The sequence below is a fragment of the Chiloscyllium plagiosum genome, chromosome 9, assembly GCF_004010195.1.
Source record: "Chiloscyllium plagiosum isolate BGI_BamShark_2017 chromosome 9, ASM401019v2, whole genome shotgun sequence".
Lineage (NCBI taxonomy): Eukaryota > Metazoa > Chordata > Chondrichthyes > Orectolobiformes > Hemiscylliidae > Chiloscyllium > Chiloscyllium plagiosum.
The window spans coordinates 17958373-17978627 of record NC_057718.1 but is presented as its reverse complement, the minus strand read 5'-3'; the positions used below and the strand labels follow the sequence as shown (position 1 = coordinate 17978627).

General features: G+C 39.6%; 1 protein-coding gene across 8 annotated transcripts in view; it reads right to left on the bottom strand.

Moving 5' to 3' along the window:
• Positions 1-20255, bottom strand: part of zgc:174356 (uncharacterized protein LOC100137120 homolog) — a 92955-nt gene that overhangs the window by 52181 nt on the left and 20519 nt on the right. For all 8 annotated transcript variants that reach the window (XM_043695494.1, XM_043695500.1, XM_043695501.1 and 5 more), the window contains one exon: positions 17041-17138. In XM_043695494.1, the coding sequence (XP_043551429.1) occupies positions 17041-17138 (98 nt within the window). The remainder of the gene's footprint in view (positions 1-17040; positions 17139-20255) is intronic.

The window sequence follows — 20255 nt, the reverse complement described above, 5'->3', positions numbered from 1 at the left end:
CCCAGATCCCTTTATACTTTGGCTTTATAGAAAGTAGTCCATGCTTGTATTCTTTTTTCCAAAGTGCAAGACCTCGCATTTGCTCACATTGAACTTCATCAGCCATTTCCTGGACCACTCTCCCAAACAGTCTAGATCCTTCTGCAGCCTCCCCACTTCCTCAGTCCTACCTGCCTGTCCACCTAACTTTGTATCATCGGCAAACTTCGCTAGAATGCCCCCAGTCCCTTCATCCAGATCATTAATATATAACGTGAACAGCTGCGGCCCCAACACTGAATCCTGTGGGACACCGTTTGTCACCGGCTGCCATTCCGAAAAAGAACCTCTTATCCCAACTTTCTGCCTTCTGTCAGACAGCCAATCCTCAATCCATGCCAGTAGCTCACCTTGAACACCATGGGCCCTCACCTTGCTCAGCAGCCTGTGTGGCACCTTATCAAAGGCCTTTTGGAAGTCTAGGTAGACCACATCCACTGGATTTCCCTGGTTAACCTACTTGTCACCTCTTCAAAAGAATTCTAACAGGTTTGTCAGGCACGACCTCCCCTTACTAAATCCACGTTGATTTGTTCTAATCCGACCCTGCTCTTCCAAGAATTTAGAAACCTCATCCTTAAATGATGGGTTCTAGAATTTTACCAACAACCGAGGTTAGGCGAATTGGCCTATAATTTTCCATCTTTTGTCTTGATCCTTTCTTGAACAAGGGGGTTACAACAGCAATCTTCCAATCATCCGGGACTTTCCCTGACTCCAGTGACTTTTGAAAGATCTCAACCAATGCCTCCGAATCACATGGGATTCAGGAACAGCTTGCCAATTGGACACAAAATTGACTTGATGGTAGGAGACAGAGGGTGATGGTGGAGGGTTGTTTTACAAACTTTAGGCCTGTGACCAGTGGTGTTCCGTAGGTATCAGTACTGGGTCCGCTTTTGTCACCTGTATAAATGACTTGGAATGACAACTTAGTAAGTTTTTAAGTTTGCGAATGCCACCAAGATTGGTGTACAGTGAACAGTCAGGGTGGTAATCAAAGATTACAAAGAGATCTTGATAAATAGGCTGGAGTGGCAGATGGAGTTTAATTTAGACAATTGCAAGGTAATGCATTTTGGTAATACAAGGGCAGGACTTCTACAAGTAATGTTAGGGTCCTGCGTAATGTTGTAAAACAGAGACCTAGGGGTTCTTTGAAATTTTCATCATACGTAGTCAGGATAGTTACGGAAGCATTTAGCACACATGCCTTCATTGCTTAGACCTTTGAGTTGAGGAGTTGGGACATCATGTTAAGGTTGTACAGGATGTTATGCCCAGTTCTGGTCATCCTACTAAAGGAAGGATATTATTAAAAGGGAACAAGATCAGAAAAGATTTACCAGGATGTTGGTATGGAAGGTTTGAGTTATAAAGATAAGCTGGAACCATTTTCACTGAGAGGTTGAGGGATAACCTTATAAAAAGGTTTATAAAATCATGATGAGCACAGATAAGGTGAATAGCAAGGGCCTTTTCCCAAAGGGAGGGGAGTTCAAAACTAGGGGCATATTTTTAAAAGTGAGAAAGATTTAAAAAAAGGACAAGAAGAATTTCCAGCATGGAATGAGCTGCCACAGGAAGTGATAGATGCAGGTACAGTTACAATATTTGGATAAGGACATGAACAGAAAATGGTTGGATGGATTTAGGCCAAACAAGCAATTAGGACTAGTTTGATTTGGGAACATGGTCTGTGTGGGCTAATTGGGCCAAAGGGTCTGTTTCTGTGCTGTATAGCTCTATGACTATGACTCACTTAAAAACAACAGGCAGCACTTGGATGCACAAGTCCCACACCTATTTCCAACAAATCCAATAGTTCCCGGCAGGTCAGGGAAAGGGGTCAGAATGTGATTTCCACAAGGAGGAACTCAGCAGTTCTATATCAACTTACAGCCAAGTTCAAAACAGACCCCATTTTGACTGTTCCAAGGCCCTTAACTCAGTTTTGGAGTTACAAATTAGACAGTGTAAATGTAAAATTTCTTGAAGGCAAGATGAATTCAGTTTAAGTGTGATAATCTGAATTATTTTTGACGAATTCCTTCCTCTTTGAACTGCTCTAAGGGAGGCTTAAGTTGTAAGGATTAAAAAGAAACAACTTCCACTGAACAGATTGGAGTTTCAAAATCTAAATTTCCTCAGTGAGGGTTTCTGAGTTCACTGTCAGACTGACTTATAAAAGATGATATTAAAGGATTTTTGATGCTTGCAAAATTTGTAAGCACCAGGAATGGGTGTGGTGGTGGCAGCAATGCCCACCATTCTTAAATCAGCCCAACTTTGCAGAAACAGCCTGTGGTCTCACAAGCCCAGTAGTAATTATTTTACTAGTTCTTATTTATTTCTGTATTGCAGCCATCATGCAATAAACACCATTGTAATCGAGGGACACTGGAACATTTGGCATAAGGCATTGAGGAGGCGGCAATTTAACTGGAACAAAAACAAACTAAATCAAATTGAATGTAAAAACCTATCCAAATGTCCTCTGGATCCTCTTATTCTACACAATGTAATATGATCCTGATTGCATTTTTTTTTCCAAGTAACACAAACGGAAAAATGAGGAGCAAACAAAAAAAAACAGGAAGGGAAAAAAAAAAAATCAATTCCACTCTTGCACACCTCCCAGTATCCAGTAAAGACCTGCATTGGCAATAATCTAGAAACTGGTTAAACACTGGATGATGCTGAGGGATCACTTGAACAGCAGGACACTTTGTAAAGTTATTTCTATTTTAAAAATCACCAAAACCTCAAGTTTAGAAACAAAAGTTCTTTCAATACATCATAGATGTTGCTGCTTAATTTGCAATTCACTTGATGAATATACTGTGGGTGATATTAGAAAACACACAATAGTATGGGGTAAACATTAAAGAGACTTTGATCCATTAGACAATTTTTGGGTTGTATAACTTGTGCAGCAGAGTACCTTTTAAGTCAAAAAGGATATTGTACAACATTATGTCTGAGCCTTGATTACATGACAGAAGAATCAATGAAAATATTTATCTATCGTTTGTACCAGTTCTTTGAACTCTTGGGGAAACAGAAAATGATAAATTTTGATGAAAGTTTAATTTCCTAATCCTATTTAGCATATTTCACTAAACCATTAAGAAAGTCATACATGTCTATATAGTTTTGCCTGCACTTTTAACTTGGACTTTATTCAAAATTGTATTAAACTTTTACAAAAAAAAAGTTTTTAGAACTCAGCAGATTAATGACCGAAACAATGGATTTTCAATTGTGCAAAAATATATAGCATTAAAGTTGGTCACTCTTTCACTTCATTACTAAAGAAAAGGCGATAACTAATTTATACAAGCGTAATTCCATCTTGTGTCATGTTCTTCATCTCTAAGAATTTGACTAGGTCAGCTGATTTAGATGCAAAAATGAACTAAACAGGAATGTTAGAATGATTGACCATCTCCTGTGCTCTTTCAGCTCATATTACATTACACCAGCTCTTTGATACAGTTTCCAATTACTCCCATACCACTTTCCCCGATAGCCCTGTAATGCTTCAAATATTTTTCAATTCCCTTTTGAAAATATTGATATACCATGATGGATCGGAAATGGTTACTGTTAGAGAATGTACTAAGATGATGGCATACAGTTTTGAAGAGAGGGAGAGGGGAGTCTAAGTCAAGATCCCAATTTGGGCAAGTGAATCACATCTTCTAATAGTTTGAGTTCCCGGCCAGGATATTACCATAGCCAGATAGTTTTTGCAGAAGTACAGACTGGAGTTGCACATCAGTATCCCGGACCAACTGAATAAAGGGATTTGCCTGGGGAGATTGAAAATTCTGATTGGAAGGTTAAAGAAATGAGAATTACCAAAACAAACCAAAAAAAAATCAATTTTTTTTCAGAGTTCTGACTCAGATAAGTTTAAAAAGTTGCCTAGGAGAAATTAGAAATTTAGCAACATACTCCAACTCCTGAGTAACTATTAAACCTAATCACCAAGTACACCCTTAAATCCGTGGCACTCCTCTCCCTCCCTGACCCGACAGCTTTGTACCTTCAAGCTCTCCCACCCAATGTTCCCTTCCCACCAGAGCCACTACAACTTACCCCCACATTCCTGCCAAACAAAACATGCCCATCCCCCAACACCCTTTGACATGACACCAACACCTGACCCACCCTTGGCGTCCCCTGCCCCAAACAAACACGCACCACCTCCCAACCCCAATCGCCAACTTGACTGATCATAAACCTTCATCCACTCACCTGCCACTCTAACCTCCTCACCCACCTGGCACCCTCCCCCCATTCCCCTCAGCCTACCCTGCAATATTATCTTGCAGACAAGTCTCTACACAATAGCAGTTGAATTGGCATGTGGATGTTTTAAAATCCCAGGATACAGCATACTGCTGCAAAACCAGACAGGGTTTCAATGATTATGGCTGTTGGGATTGCTGGACAGTTCATCCAATTATAAAAGAAAGCTTCCGTTGAAATCATATAAACATTTTTGTCTGATCAGGGTTGGAAATATGATTTACAACCAGATAGAAATTTCTGAAAGATTGTGCCTGACCCAACCAGCATAACTTGTACCTATTGCTCAACAAACTACATCTTGTCAACACAAGAACCTCTTCTTGTGAAGACTGACTAGTGGTTTATCCTCTGTCACTATCAACCAAACAGGCCTTGTACAGTAGTCCTCCCCATACCCACAGGGGATAGATTCCAAGACCTGCTGTGGAAACCTGAAACTGCAGATAGAAGCAAACCCATTCATTTCAGTGGGAAATTTACCTTCCCGGCAGCCCCCAGTCCCTGGTGCTCAAACATTCCCTATGTGTTTGAGCCGCAGTAAATCACGGGTAACTGAAATTGCGAAAAACAATTCCCACATATACGGCAGTCAGCCTGTACCTTGAATAGGAGTAGGATTGGTTCGGAGGAAGGGTCACTTGACCTGAGAACATTAACTGGTTTCTCTCTGCTGAGTTTTTCAGGCAATTTCTGTTTTTGTTGTGGAAGATTGTTACCAGCTCTCTACCCCAACCATTAGCTGGCTGTAGTCAACTCTACAACACATATAATGGAAGTTACTACCACATCTGCTTTTACTGCCTTTTCAAGAAAAACATTAAAGATTGCAACAATTTGTTAAGCCCAATTTCATGTCAACTCTGGTTCTTTTGCCCTATTCCTCTTAAAGTGGTGTCCTCTGCATACCAACCACTGCAACATTGACAGAGGAATAAGGAGAAACAAAATTCATGATATATTAAACCTTTATCAACTCATCTTTTAAATTCATTTGCTGCAAATAGAACAATGCCAGTTTCTCCAATCTCTCCCCATTTCTTGTCCCTGGTATTATTTGATTAAACATCCTCTGCACTCTCAGATCCTGACACTCTTCCCAAGGCATGGTACCTAATATTGAATACTCCAGTTGATACTTAAGCAGTAACTTGGCAGCACAGTGGCTCAGTGGTTAGCACTACTGCCTCACAGCACCAGGGTCCCAGGTTCAATTCCAGCCTCGGGCCACTGTCTGTGTGGAGTTTGCACATTCTCCCTATGTCTGCATGAGTTTCCTCCCACATCCAAAGAGGTGCAGGTCAGGTAAATTGGCCATGCTAAATTGCCCATAGGTCAGGTAAATTAGTCAGAGGGAAATGGGTCTGGGTGGGTTACTCTTCGGAGGGTCGGTGTGGACCGAAGGGCCTTTTTCCACACTGTAGGGAATCTAATCTAATCTTGCATATTTACCTCAATTATCTACCTTTCTTTAATCAAAAAAATACCAAATACCTCCCATATGCTTTTTAAACAGCCTTCCATACCTATCCTGCAGCATGGTGTAAATGGCAAGTCTGTTCTTTTTAAAATAACACCTCTTTAACATTGTCTCTCCTCAATCATACCAAAATGCATCACCTTACAAATCTTATTTCACTGGTTTCTATAAATTTTCTTTTAAAGCAAAAGTAATATGCAACCTAGCATAATTACTAGGCCTTGTAAGTATACCAATATTCCAGGTGGTCAATTTAACACACCTGAAAACATAGAAGAACATGCGGTTCTAGCAGATTTCTAGGCTACGTGTCTTAGGATTCTAATTGGAAACATACATGGCAAGTGGGAACGTGTTACTTTCTTTGCATGCAAGTCACTGAAAGCTAACATGCAGATGCTGGGGCAATTAGGAAGGCAAATGGTATGTTAGCATTTATTGCCAGGGGATTTGAGTGCAGGAATAATGACAGCTTGATTCAATTCTGTAGAACCTTGGTTAGAAAACACCTGAAGCACCGCATGCAGTTTTGGGCACCTCATCCAAGGAAGAATAGATGATACAACGAACATAATGAATGGATAGACAGCAGTGCCTTGATTTGATTTTCATTCTTGCAGCTTACAGCAGGAGTCAGGAAAACTTCCAGCTCAGTACATTGACCTTAGCAGATAGTGAAAATCCTAACCTTGTGGACACTGTCTGATGAAAAGGAGCTTCAATTGGGCCAGCCATGTTGGGAAAAACTTCACAAGTAGTCACAAAGAATCTACTTGAATGATGTTTGTGGCTCACTGAAGTTTGCTGTCTAGTTCATTAGACAAGGTTAAAAAGGTTCAAATGCTTGCAGTTCCAGCTAATTGCATTTTAAAAGGGTCTGGATGACTAACAGTTCAACTAATAAATGAAAAAAGAAATGAATGACTTACTTTTATAAAGTTTTTTTAAAATTCGTCAGTCATGAATGCATGACTATATACTCAAAAATGCATCACCTCACATTTGTCTGCATTGACCTTCATCTACTACAAGCTACCACATTTTCTAAGTCTTCCAGGGTTCAACATTATCCTCCTCACAGTTTACAATGCTTTCAAGTTCTGTATCATCTACAAATTTCAAAAGTATACCTTGAACACATTATTAGGACATAGCTTCCCCTGATATAATGATACTGGAGGAACTCCATTACAAACCTTCCTACACTGGCCACTACTCATTGGTTCCTACTACGCAGCCAATTTTGTATCCATGTTGTTACCCTGTACATCTCATTCACTGAGCTACAATGTTGCACTACATCAATTGCCTTTTGAAAGGCCATGTGCATCACAACAACAGCATTACCCCCTCATCAACTCTTATTTCAGTAAGTTAATCAAACTGAATTTCCCTATTGGAATCCACAGGGCAACTAATCCTATCCTGAATCATCATTTCTGGAAGCTTTCCCAGCATTGAATTTAAACTGACTGGACAATAATTTCTGGGCTGCTCCTTATAATCTTAAATGAACAGGAGCATTATTTTTGTAATTCCCAGTCCCCTTTCCTCTCTAGGACAAGCTGAAAGATTATAGTCAGTGGCCTCCTGCAATTTCCACACTCACTGGCCTCAATATTCTTGGATGAGCTTCCTCCAGTCCTAGTCACCGGAATTTTGTTATGAAGGTGTATATTGTACCTTTAAAGCGTGAGTGAATGCTGTTCTGCACCAAGAGCTTACAAGCACCTGTGATATGAATAGATACCAGTCTTAGAGCGTACTGGAGAATTGAAAGTATGTAATAGTTGGCTGTGAAATGGATACCTGAGTTGGTTGCTGTTTTGACAATAATTTGAATTTAATTAGTTTAAATTATGCCCCAGGATACTAAAACCCAATTGAGTTTGAATTTATTGTTTTGTCAACATTGGATTATCTCATTGATTCAATGTTGGGATATAAAAAAGGCAGGCATCTTGAAAACTGGACAGAGCAATTGCCATCAACACAGATCTGAGAAATTAGGAAACACTTTCTATCAAAAGGTACCTTTTCATATGAAACATATTTGCAGTAAGAAAGATGGTGATTCAGGGAAACCTTCAGCCGGAAGAGGACAGACAAAGACGACTGCCACTGTATGGTTTTGAAATTAAGTCGAAGCAATTTTAATAACTTTTGTTGGAACAGTATATTGTTATATCATTGGAGGCAGATAATAAGCAGTTTAGAGAAAAGGGGCTTAAAGCCGTGAATAGTGTGTGTAATGTCCACTTTTATATAGAGTTAAAACAAAAAGTGATGTTAAATCCTTTAAATAGTGGAATTTGGGTCACTCATACTTTTAACAGATTACGAGGCAATGTGAGCTTTTCTGGGAGTTTAGTTTAATTAACAGAAGTGCTGTAACAATTTTAAGTATTGATAGCTTATCCAATTCTTCCTACTTATCAGTTTTTAATCCTTTGAGCTTCATCCTGTCATCATTGCCAAGGTTACATCTACTTTCTCAGTAAGACACATGCAAAGTACTAATTTAACACTACTGTCATACCTCTGTCCCCATGTGTAAATCCCTTTTGATCCCTAACTGGCCCTATTCCTTTTATCATCCTTTTACTATTGATGTGCCTATAGAAGACTTTGGGACTCCCATTCACATTAGCTTCTAATCTCCTCAAACCCTCTCCTACGCTTTTCCATCTCCTCTCTGAACCTTCTGTATGCCTCTTGATTCTTAATTGCATTTTCCACCAGAAACCTGTCACAAGCATGCTTTTCTTTAATGGATGAAAAGGAAATAGGGCCAACAAATCCAGAGCTCATTGCCTATCTTTCCCTTTGAAGGGAATATACCTTCACTGTACCATGAACATCTTTCTTTGTGAGGGGCAGGAAGGTGTAGCCTAGTATGAGGGCACTTGGGCATGAGGAGTTGATTGTTTGAGGGTGGTGGGGGGAGAAGAAAAAGAGCGCGATGTCAGTTTCACACAAGGCGGTGGTGTTTTTGAACTTACCTTTCAGAAAAAGGTTTCTCACGCTGGCTATAACATGAACGTGACTCTTTAAAAACATGGCGTGACTCCATGAAAATTTCAGAGAACTAGGACATGCCTATTTCCACGCACCCTTCACCCAGCAGGAGAGAGTGTCAGGTGTTATGGATCTGACCAGAACCCCTCAAAACATTTCAGTAAGTAGTCCAGACCCTAGCTTTGCTAGTTGTTTTAAGCACAGTGTAGAGTGGATACTCCAAGAGATAAGCTACTGGTCAAGCCAAGTAGTTTCAAACAAAAAAAAACTTTTTTTTAAAAAAACAAGATTACCAAATGAAACAAACTGAAAACTGAAAACGTAACCTATCTGAAAACACAAAGATCAAAGCTAAATGATGCTATTCCATTTACTTGCAACAATTCCCATAAACACCCCTTGGCACAAAAGGAAAAAAAATCAAAAACAAAAACAGTCCTACAAGAGAGATGTCAGAGAGAGAGAGGACCATCAGCCTGGACCTGTTCTTTGGGTCCAGCCACTTTCACAACTGCCTGACTGCTTTCCTTGAATAACCATACTGCCAAGAAAAAAAAACAAATCAATTCATAGAAAAGCTGAGTTGAGAGAACTAGCTACTCCCCTTTCATCGCACAAATGTTTTTGTTTAAAAACTCAAAAGCATTTTGGCTGAAGCAGTATCTGTTAACTATAACCAAATTGGCCCTAAAGCCCAAGCAAACCCAGACTTTTGGGAACCTCTGTTTTTACAACCTTCTTTTAAAAAAAAAACAACAATTTTGTTAAAGGAGCAGTATCATCACATGGGCGCAAGCTCACCTCCAACACCTTAAATTGGAAACAGCAAGATTGGATACTAGAATAGGGACTCTCCCAAAATTTTGTAAACAGTTCCTATATCACAACTCATTGAAAACCAAAGCCTTTGCTTTAGCATTCTGCAGTACAATGCAATTCTGAAAATATAGTCTGATGTCAACCAAAGGTCTATCTTCTGACATATCAGGTTGGCTTGAATTACCTCCCTTTTCTTTCATCAGAAGCATTAGTTAATTTATTTCATTCAGACTAGCAGCTTGAAGTGTGGAAAGCAGTTTCAGAGAGGAGTGCAAAGAGATTTACACATGATACACCATGTGACAGTCAGGTAGAAAGACATACTTGCGGATCCCCATCACGTCAATTGTTTATTGCTGCAATATTCTTTGAAAAATGAAGTGCAACGTGACTGCTCAAAATCTATCCAGTATCTTCAAGGCTTAGCTAAGAAGCATGATGCAAAACTCACTCATCTAAATGAGGAAAACTGCAATACTCAAGAAGTTCGGCACAATCCTAAGAACTCAGTCTATTAAACAGGCAACTTGAACAGATCTTCACGGAGAAGATCTACTGGCCTACTATCCACTATGTACTTTTCCTACAGTACATAGCATCTATACGCTACTGAACTACAATATTATCATTACTGCACAGGAATATTTTGATATGATGCTATTAATTTACAATTCACAAATAACTTCCACACAACTTTGGAAAAGTTTGACAGAAATAGAAAGTCCGATGGGCATGAAACATCAACTCCAAAATATTGATCAACCTGATGAGTTTCTTCAGCACTTTCTATTTTAATTTCAAATCTCCAATAGCAACATTGTGATTTGTGGAAGAAATGTGGTAGATTCTCTATAAGGTTTGTGCAGATATTGCTCCAACTGACTGTTGGATTTTCCAGATTGGATTAATCTGGACAGGTCTTTTGGAGTTGCCTTCTCCATTATGAAAATGCCATACTTCTAGTTTTGAGTAAGTTGTCCACATACATAGTGAGCATTTCCTTCACATTCGTGAAATTCATACAGGACTGGCTAATTCAGTAGCAATGCAATTTTCATGTGCTCATTTAATATTGATAATCCACTAACCAAAGTGCCACTCAAGGAAACCTTCGACATTTGTGCTGCACCACTATATCATGATTGGACTGTCATAATTGTGCGAATCATTTTTCATTGAACTTATGAAGTCATCAAATCATGAAGTTCAATTTTAACAACATCACATTAACCCAAATAGATGGTGAGCAGGAAATCCCTGCTAGGCGGAGTTCCTGCAAACATCTTTGTTAATTTCCATGAGAAACACTTCTTTAATTAAATTGAACTGAATTGTCTCATTCGTGCACATTTCCACAATGCAGATGCTACATTTGAATCTGTAACTGCATATAAGAACTTAATTTCACATTCGAAACAGTTTCTATCCTGTGCTCAAATTTGTTTTCAAAATGGAGCAGACAAATTAGTTACTTTACCTCAAAGCCCCAATTGAGAAATTAACCAGGGAATTCTCTACTACTCTATCACAAACCAACCTTCACTAGTCAATATATGCATGGAGTTTCTTATACTTTGTGCTAGAATATTGGCCCTAGCATTCACCTTGTAAATTGGGCTCAAAGTTATTTGATAACCATGCAAGTTCAATGGTGAAATAGAGAACATCAAAGCCATACTTCAAAAATAATGACATCACTGATCAAATCATTTCTCACTATAATCAAAACAGGTGGACAGGTCTAAGGGTGTTACATTTGATCCTGAAACATATCCAGTCTACCTCAGATGGGCATCAGGTGGAGTTAGCTGTTTTACGCTGGTAATATGCAGTGGCAGAACAAGTGGTGCTTGCTATAACAGGATGCTGCTGTCAAGCCAAAGAGAGGTTCTGCCTCTCTCACAAATTAATATTGTGATGCTAGGTATAGAAGCACATTGCAAAGACTGGCAGATTATATCAAACAGCATACCCCTTCAGCTGGTCACAACAAGCATCCAAACAGTCTACATTTGCAAAATTCACAATTCCAACATTTGATGTGAATCTGCAATCAGACAACAATTTACAAAACATCAGTCTGTGACAAATTACACAGACAACTAACTTAGGATTGTCCATCAGCCTCAACATGGTACACTCACATTTACTGGAAGCCACTGGTATTAAGACACAGGATCCTGTTCCTTTCAGACATAAATAACGTACACACACTGTACCTGTTTCAACTCTGCAAAATAGGTGACACACCATTCTCAGGGCAATGCCTTAAATCAACCAGATGTGGAGGTGCCAGTGTTGGACTAAGGTAGACATAGTTAAAAACCACACATCAAGTTAGTATCCAACAGGTATATTCGAAAGTAGCTACCTGATGAAGGAGGAGCACTCCAAAAGCTTGCAATTTCAAATAAATCTGCTGGATCATAACTTGGTGTTGTGAGATTTTTACCTATGATTAACCACCTTGTTTAAAAGTTAAACAAACCTTGACAGTTAACAATCAATAATCATTAACTGATGTATTTTCCTCAGCAACACTTAACAAATCTGAGTCTACTTGTCAATCAATAAGCACTCATCACATACATAAAAACGTCATTTTCCTTTTGTATACTCTGGTATTTCTTGCGAATTGGCCTGATGAGTGCAAGATGAAAAGCTACAGCAATTTTTTTTTCAGAAATGTAAATATCTTGTAATTTTGTGTTACACTTAAAGTGCTACCTACCTTGTGCATTGGTAAATGCAGATGATTGATTCTTTAATCCTAACATCCAAATTGTTAATGAATAATGAACCCATTGAAAGATACTGCTGGTCACATCCTGCCAATTACAATATCTACCCATTGTCAAGAATCTTTAGCTCAATAGTTGCAAACAGTCGTCTTTTAACCAGATCAATAATGTGCCTTCAATCCTAAGGCTTTAGCTAACAATCTCTTATAAAAGGAGAGTTATCAAACACCTTCTGTAAGAACAAATAAATACCATCCATAGACATTTTGCTGTTCATTATTTAGTCACCTCTTCAAAAGAATCACATCAAGTTCAACAATATTAATTTACCTTTGCAACTTCATTTAGCGTTAGCTTCTCTCCAATCAGCTGAAAAATGTCAAGGTGCTTGGTCATTCCATCTTGTTATGGGCTAGGCCATACCCCCTCAAAACATTTCAAGTAGCCTAGACTCTAACTTTGCTAGTTGTTTTAAGCAGGTGTAAAGTGGATATTCCAGGAGGGATGCAGCTGGCCCAACAACTCAGTTTTACATGAAACAGAATTTAAGATAACTGAATGAAATACAAAGGAAAGAAAACAGAATAACGTAACCTACAAGAAAACCCACCAGATTGGCCCAATGTAATGATGCTGTTGCATAAACATCCATTTGGCACAAAAAGGAAAAATGAGAGAGAGCGAGACACCGATATGGTAGTGAGCTTTAGCATGGAAGACTTCCTTTCATGCAGCTGTTTCTTGGACCAGCAGCCTCAAAACTGACTGCCTGCTTTCAGTGAACAGTCAGACTGCTAAAAACCAAACCAAACCAGAGAAAAGCTGGGGTGGGAGAACTGGCCATTCCCGTTTCATTGCACAAGTGTTTTTTTAAACTTGAAAGCCTTATGCCGGAGTCAGTATCTGTTAACTGTAATCAAATTGGCCCTAAAACCCATCTAAGCCAAACGTTTCAGAATCACTGCTTTTACAACCTCTCCAAAGAAAACAAGGACAACATAACCTTGTTAAAGGAGCAGCATCATCACAATATTTGTGAGATATGCATAATTTTCAACAACAAACATTAGATGAGCTGGTTTCACATTCATACCATTCTTAAATAGTGGAGCAATAAAGCAGTGTAAACAAATTTTCAATCTAAAGGAATGGTTCCTGAACCAAAAGAATTGTGAACTAACACAAGACATTTGCAAAGTTCTTGCCTTCTTCCATTAAAAAGCTGAGATGAAAATCATCTTGTCCTGGGGATTTATCACCCGAAAGCCTCAAAGCTCAAGAAAGACATTGCATTGAGAAAAATAGAAACATTCCCCATCTATCCTGACCAATATTTATCCTTCAGCAAATACCATTAAAAGAGATTGTTTGATTATTTATTTTACTGATGGTTATGAGATCTTGCTGACCATATGTTCCTTTAATGTAGGAAAACCTACACTTCAGAGGATATTCCATTGACCCTGAAAAACCGAATAGCATTTGCATGTCATAGAAGATAATGTATAACCATAATATCATGATAAATGGGTAGGAATGCCAGCATGCTCAGCTTTTGTCTCCCACTCTCAATGCTGCTAATATCTATAGAAGCACAGTTTCTAGAGTTGGGTCTCTTGCAGGCAACTTGGATACTAAGGTTTGCCAAGTTCTATGACCATGAACAAATGCATAAAATGCAAGAAAAAGTCTAAGGAATAAATATCTGGTTGGTTCTCAACCTTCAGGACAGCACTAGATGGGCAATAAGTAAAGCATAGACACTTTCCCACAACACAAACTGTGGTAAATATACCCCCAAACATTTCTTTGGAGCCAGGAGTTTGGAGTGATGTGAACTGGGAAGGCTGGTAGAGGGACAAACGATCTTCCTTTTCTGGTAAAGTGCTGCAGCACCCCAGACACCACTGGAAGGGGGGGGGGGGGGGGGGGGGGAAGAGGGGGCAATGTTTGATTGGCTAAGGCCATTTTGTTACTTTAAAATATTAAAAATTGGAGAGACAATGCCATCATCCAGGGGAGGCATCTCAGTGCAGGCTTCTGGCACCCACGCGAGCTGACAGCTGGAGTTCAGAAACTCACTGGAAAAACTCCTAACCAATTACAGGTTTTGCTGAAAGGTTCCCTGCATTATCCAAGTCACTTGAAGTCTCAGAAGCCAAGTGTTCCCACCATCTACAGATTGTACATCAATTTAATCTTTACCTGTAGTCTTCTTTTAACATGGATAGATGGGAGGGTCTGGCATGCCTCGTGCGACTACTGCTCCTTATGTCCATATCACTTCTGACAGGCATTTCTCACAGTGGCTCACAATATCCATTAGGTTTCCATCAGCGATTTCCAGAGCTATCTCTGTTCTGCAGCTTTGCATACATCACAGCTATTTGCTTCACACTATGCATCTCTTCCAGAGTAATTCCTTTTACAAGCGCAAATTACCATCACAACTTTGCAGATACGAGCTTGACAAAGTGCTAACATGACAGGAGCTCACTGCAGCCACTCCTTTCTTCTTGAAAGCACAACTTACTAAATATTCATGCCAAGTTTAAAAAAAAGCTCTGCCTACAGATGCGGTTCCATACTATGTTATGTATGCATTTCAATGAGGAATTTATTGTGCAGAAAAAGATAAAGAATAGAATTTAGCAGAGCCCACTCCAGTGGGCATGACGACAAAAAGGCCCATGTCCAACTCTCAACTACAGAAAGTTACCCTGAAATGCATGTAGATGGTGTACCTGATGGGGGAATTGTTGCAAAACTCTGGTCATTAACAGGTCACTTGAGATTAATTATGGAAGTCCAAAGGGATTTAATAGTGACTCCTGTGTCTTCCATTCCTTTCAAAAGCCATAAAACACATCCTCCAGAGCCTCTTGGCCAGGGTGGGGTGGTGGGAGGTATTGTCCTCATTTCACAGGCAGTGTCTGATTAAGGGTCTCAAAATCAAGAACTAGGGACATGGATAAGAGCCATCCCCTAGCCTTTGTACTTAACCCCTCCCTCAATCTCACCCAATTTTACAGCCAAACTTTTCCCTGTGAGCACCATCTCACCCCATGCTGATCTCCATGAAGGCCTCAGTGTTACCACTGACAACTCCCTACAGCCAGTAGCACCAGCCTCTGACTGGCCATCCAAAGACACAAGCTAATGTACCAGGAACAAGGGTTCAAATCTCACCTTTGCAGTTGGTGAAAATTGCATTCGATGAGAATATGGAATTTTTTAAAAAATTAATCTAGTAGCAGCCATATAACAACTGGCAGTTTTCATATTTAAAAAAAGACAGCTGATTTACTATTGTGCTTGAGGGAAGTAAATCGGATCCTTACTTTGTCTGACCCCCATGTAACTCCAGACCCAAAACTTTCTGGTTGACCTTTTTAAAAAGATTAGTGTGGAAACAGGCCCTTCGGCCCAATAAGTTCAAACCGACCCTCCGAAGAACAACCCACCCAGACCTATTCCCCTACATTCACCCTTCACCTAACACTACAGGCAATTTAGCATGGCCAACTCACCTAACCTGCACACCTTTGGACTGTGGGAAGAAACGGGAGCACCCGGAGGAAACCGACGCAGACACGGGGAGAACGTGCGGAGAAACTCCACACAGACAGTTGCCTGAGGCGGGAATTGAACTCAGGTCTCTGGCCCTGAGGCAGCAGTGCTAATGACTGTGCCACCGTGCCACCCACTGGGCAATTAGGGATGGGCAATAAATCCTGGCCTAGCCAACACCACTGATTTCCCATGAAAAGGTTGTTTAAAAAAAGGACAGTAAACATGGTGTGAAGTAGTGGGGAAAAAAACATTTGAGTTCATTTTCAAGTTACCAAAAGGCAAAGTCAAATAATTCTGTATTTAATCAGTTTGCAGTAAGCTACTGATGAGCAATATCATCTTAAGACTTACAAATTTTTGGGGGGTTTGGCAAAGAGAAAATTCAGAATGCTCAGATTTTGAAAAGAGCATTTAATAGAACCTTTTATATCTAACAATATACAAAAGAAACATCACAGCTAATTACATATTTTTGAGAAAAAAAGTTAATGGAAGTCAGTTTTCATATTCCACAATCCCATAATCTAACAAGCTGATTATCCAATTTATTTTGAGCAATAAAATAGAGGGATAGACTCTGCCATGACACTAAGAGAACAGACTCTATTATCCTTCCGATAGTGCCCGGAGTTATTTTATGATCCCTGGAAAGAGAATGATAGGGACTGAAGTTACTGCCCCATCTGAAAAGATGGCACCTCAGACAATGCAAGATTCCCTCCATACTGCATTGGAGTGTCCAGTGAGGTTTATATGGTCCTATCACAGATATGCAGTAAGGGCACTAACATCAAAACCAAGGCTGATGCTTACCTACAAATACACTTTCTTCAGAATGTGTATAATTATGAAACAGTGCTGGAAAAATAATTTAAGTTTGTTTGCATGTAATGTTTTACACAGAAACAGGCCATTCATTGCAATCAGTTAACTTTCAACATTCACCCTTCCACACAAGAGCCAATAAACATCTAAGTAACACATCTAAATGGGTGACAGAAGAATAAAACACAAGAAAAATGTGCAGCCTTCACAGACATGCTCCGTACTCACTCCAAGAAACATCTTAATTGCACTGTATATTCCATAAAGTTCAACTGAAAAGTGTTGCGGTGGGTACGTCAAAAATAAAATCAGGATAGACTGTTCACCTGTTGAATGAAAAATATTCAAAATAATTTCAAGCATAATAACATTTTCTGACAGTTTATTATAAATTTATAAAAGGGACATTTTGTAAATGAATGAAGAGAAAGACAGTAATTCAGATATAATAGTAGGCAAAGTCTTAGAATCATTAAAACAAACCTAAGGGAAACCAAAGAGCGTTATGATCCCATCTGACAGTAATACTGGACAAGTCACATCTTAAAATGAAATCGGATTTGATCAATCATAAGCTTAATTTTTGCAACTGGTTACCATTGTTTAGTCACTGAGACTGCTCCAGGCTGCCAATGCTCTTTAACAAAAGACATTTAATCACACAAAAGGAAAAAAGGTTTATGTAATTATTTACATACAAATTAAAAGATCTTACATCAGCAAAAAGGATAACAACTTTTTTCCCCAGCAATATCCTTTCCAGACTTTCAATCCCAACTTAACTCTGCAATTTCTTTCTTAACTGACTCTTTCCATTTGTCATGGCCAACAGTCTTCTTTACAGATCTAATTGCTTAAGCCACTTCTCAATTCTAAGACTTGAAAACAAATTCTTCCAGTGCAGAAATCCCACAAACTAAACACTGTTGCAAGATTTGGGTAAACTATTCTGAGGTGAGATGAGCTCAAACTAGCCCTTGGTCTGTTTTCTCTGAATGTCACAAAGTTCCACTTTGTGAGCACTTCATAAATTAACACTACAGATATTTGGCATGGCATTGAGCTGAAGTCAGAGTCATGGAGATTTACAGCACAGAAACAGACCCTTTGGTCCAACTCGTCCATACCAACCAGATATCCCAACCCAAAGCTCGTCCCCCTGCCAGCAACCGGCCCATATCCCTCCAAATCCTTCCTATTCGTATACCCATCCAGATTCCTTTTAAATGTTGCAATTGTATCAGCCTCCACCACTCCCTCTGGCAGTTCATTCTATACACATGCCACTATCTGTGTGAAAAAGTTGACCCTTAGGGGAAAAGATATGAGACCTCTTCACCCTAACCCTATGCCCTGTAGTTCTGGACTCCCTGACCCCAGGGAAAAGACTGTCTATTTATCCTATCCATGCCCCTCAATTTTGGAAACCTCTATAAGGTCACCCCTCAGCCTCCGATACTCCAGGGAAACCAGCCCCAGCCTGTTCAGACCTTCCATATCGCTGAAATCCTCCAACCTTGGCAACATCCTTGCAAATCTTTTCTGAACACTTCCAAGTTTCACAACATCCTTCCGATAGGAAGGAGACCAGAGTTACACACAATATTCCAAAGGTGGCCTTACCAATTTCATGTGCTTTCTTGAAAAAGTATAAAGGAATTTATTCTAAAACACTTCTAAACAAGATGTGACAAAATGCTCTTTCAATTTTCAAGTAAAGGCAGATAGATGGTGTTTGGTGTTTTTTCCAAATGACATCCTGACTTAAAAAGAAATACTTGAGCAGAACTGAAAGGAAAAGGACTGATCCATCTTAGTTCTACTTTAAAATCCCAAACAAAATTAGAACTAGAGGGCATAGGTTTAGGGTGAGGGGGGAATGATAGGAGACCTAAAGGGCAACATTTTCACAGAGGGTGGTACGTGTATGGAATGAGCTGCCAGAGGAAGTGGTGGAGGCTGTTACAATTGCAACATTTAAAAGGCATTTGGATGGGTATATGAATAGGAAGGGTTTGGAGGGCTATGGGCTGGGTGCTGGCAGGTGGGACTAGATTGGGTTGGGATACCTGGTCGGCATGGACAAGTTTGACCAAAAGTGTCTGGTTCCGTGCTGTACATCTCTATGACTATAATAATATCAGCACCGCCTTCCTAACCTGCAATCTTCTTCCTGACCTCTCCACCCCGACTCCGGCCTATCACCTTGACCTCCTTCCAGCTATCACATTTCCAATGCCCCTCCCCCAAGTCCCTCCTCCCTACCTTTTATCTTAGCCTGCTGGGCACACCTTCCTCATTCCTGATTCTCCTGCTCCTTAGATGCTGCCTGACCTGCTGCACTTTTCCAGCAACACATTTTCAGCTCTAATATGTCATACACCTTTATCACAATGGGAACAGTGACATTCCTCAACCATGTTTCGCTATGGAAGGAATTTATTCTAAAACACTTCTAAACAAGATGTGACAAAATGCTCTTTCAATTTTCAAGTAAAGGCAGATAGATGGTGTTTGGTGTTTTTTCCAAAAAAGGTTCAGTAAGTCATTTGGAACAGTGGCCTCAATATACCCATTTCCCAGAAGGCATGTGACTTCACTCAAATTGCAACATTGACACCAGTGGTGTTATGGATGGAATGCTTACATTGCTGAGTTTTACAACCAGAGGTCATTAGTTTAGCAACGGGAACAGTTTTTTTTTACCTCTGTTAACATTGCTGAAGAATTAGGAGTTCCGTTTGGAGGGAAAAAGTTTCTCCGAGGAGAAGTATCAAGCTTTTGTTAAGGAAAACTAGCCAACATAGCCAAAGATTTGTTAGTTTGTGGAATAAGAAGTTGGAGAGCTTTATAGGAGACTTCAAGCTGTTGGAACTAAACAAGTTTAGGCCCTCAAAACTTTGAAAGATTTGTGATGACAACTCAGGAAGCAAAAGACTGCAAAACTAAAATAAAGTGGGAAGATGCAGTTAAGCAAAATAATTTGAAGAATGGAGACATGGGTATAACCCTGGAATGGAGTATCTTTGAAAACTATGATAGGAAACACAAATGTTGTTTTCCTGTTTGTGATAACATCCTTTCAACTTTCTTAGATATACAGCAGTGTTTTATTTTGTAATAAAATAGGTTTTGTTGTTAAAGAACATCTGCAGTCTTGTGTGACTATGTTTTAGTAACTAATCACCATGTTAACTAACTGCAAAAATTAAACATGTGGTCAATCAGGGTAGGTTTCATTCTGGGATGGGACTTATTTGATATGGTTCTCACAAACTGTTGCAGAGCTAAAAATACTTGACTGGATTTGACAAAGCTGACTGGATCTACTAAGATTGTAGCTGAAAAAGCGCAGCAGGTCAGGCAGCATCCAAGGAGCAGGAGAATTGACATTTCAGGCATGAGCCCTTCTTCAGGAATGAGGAAAGTGTGTCCAGCAGGCT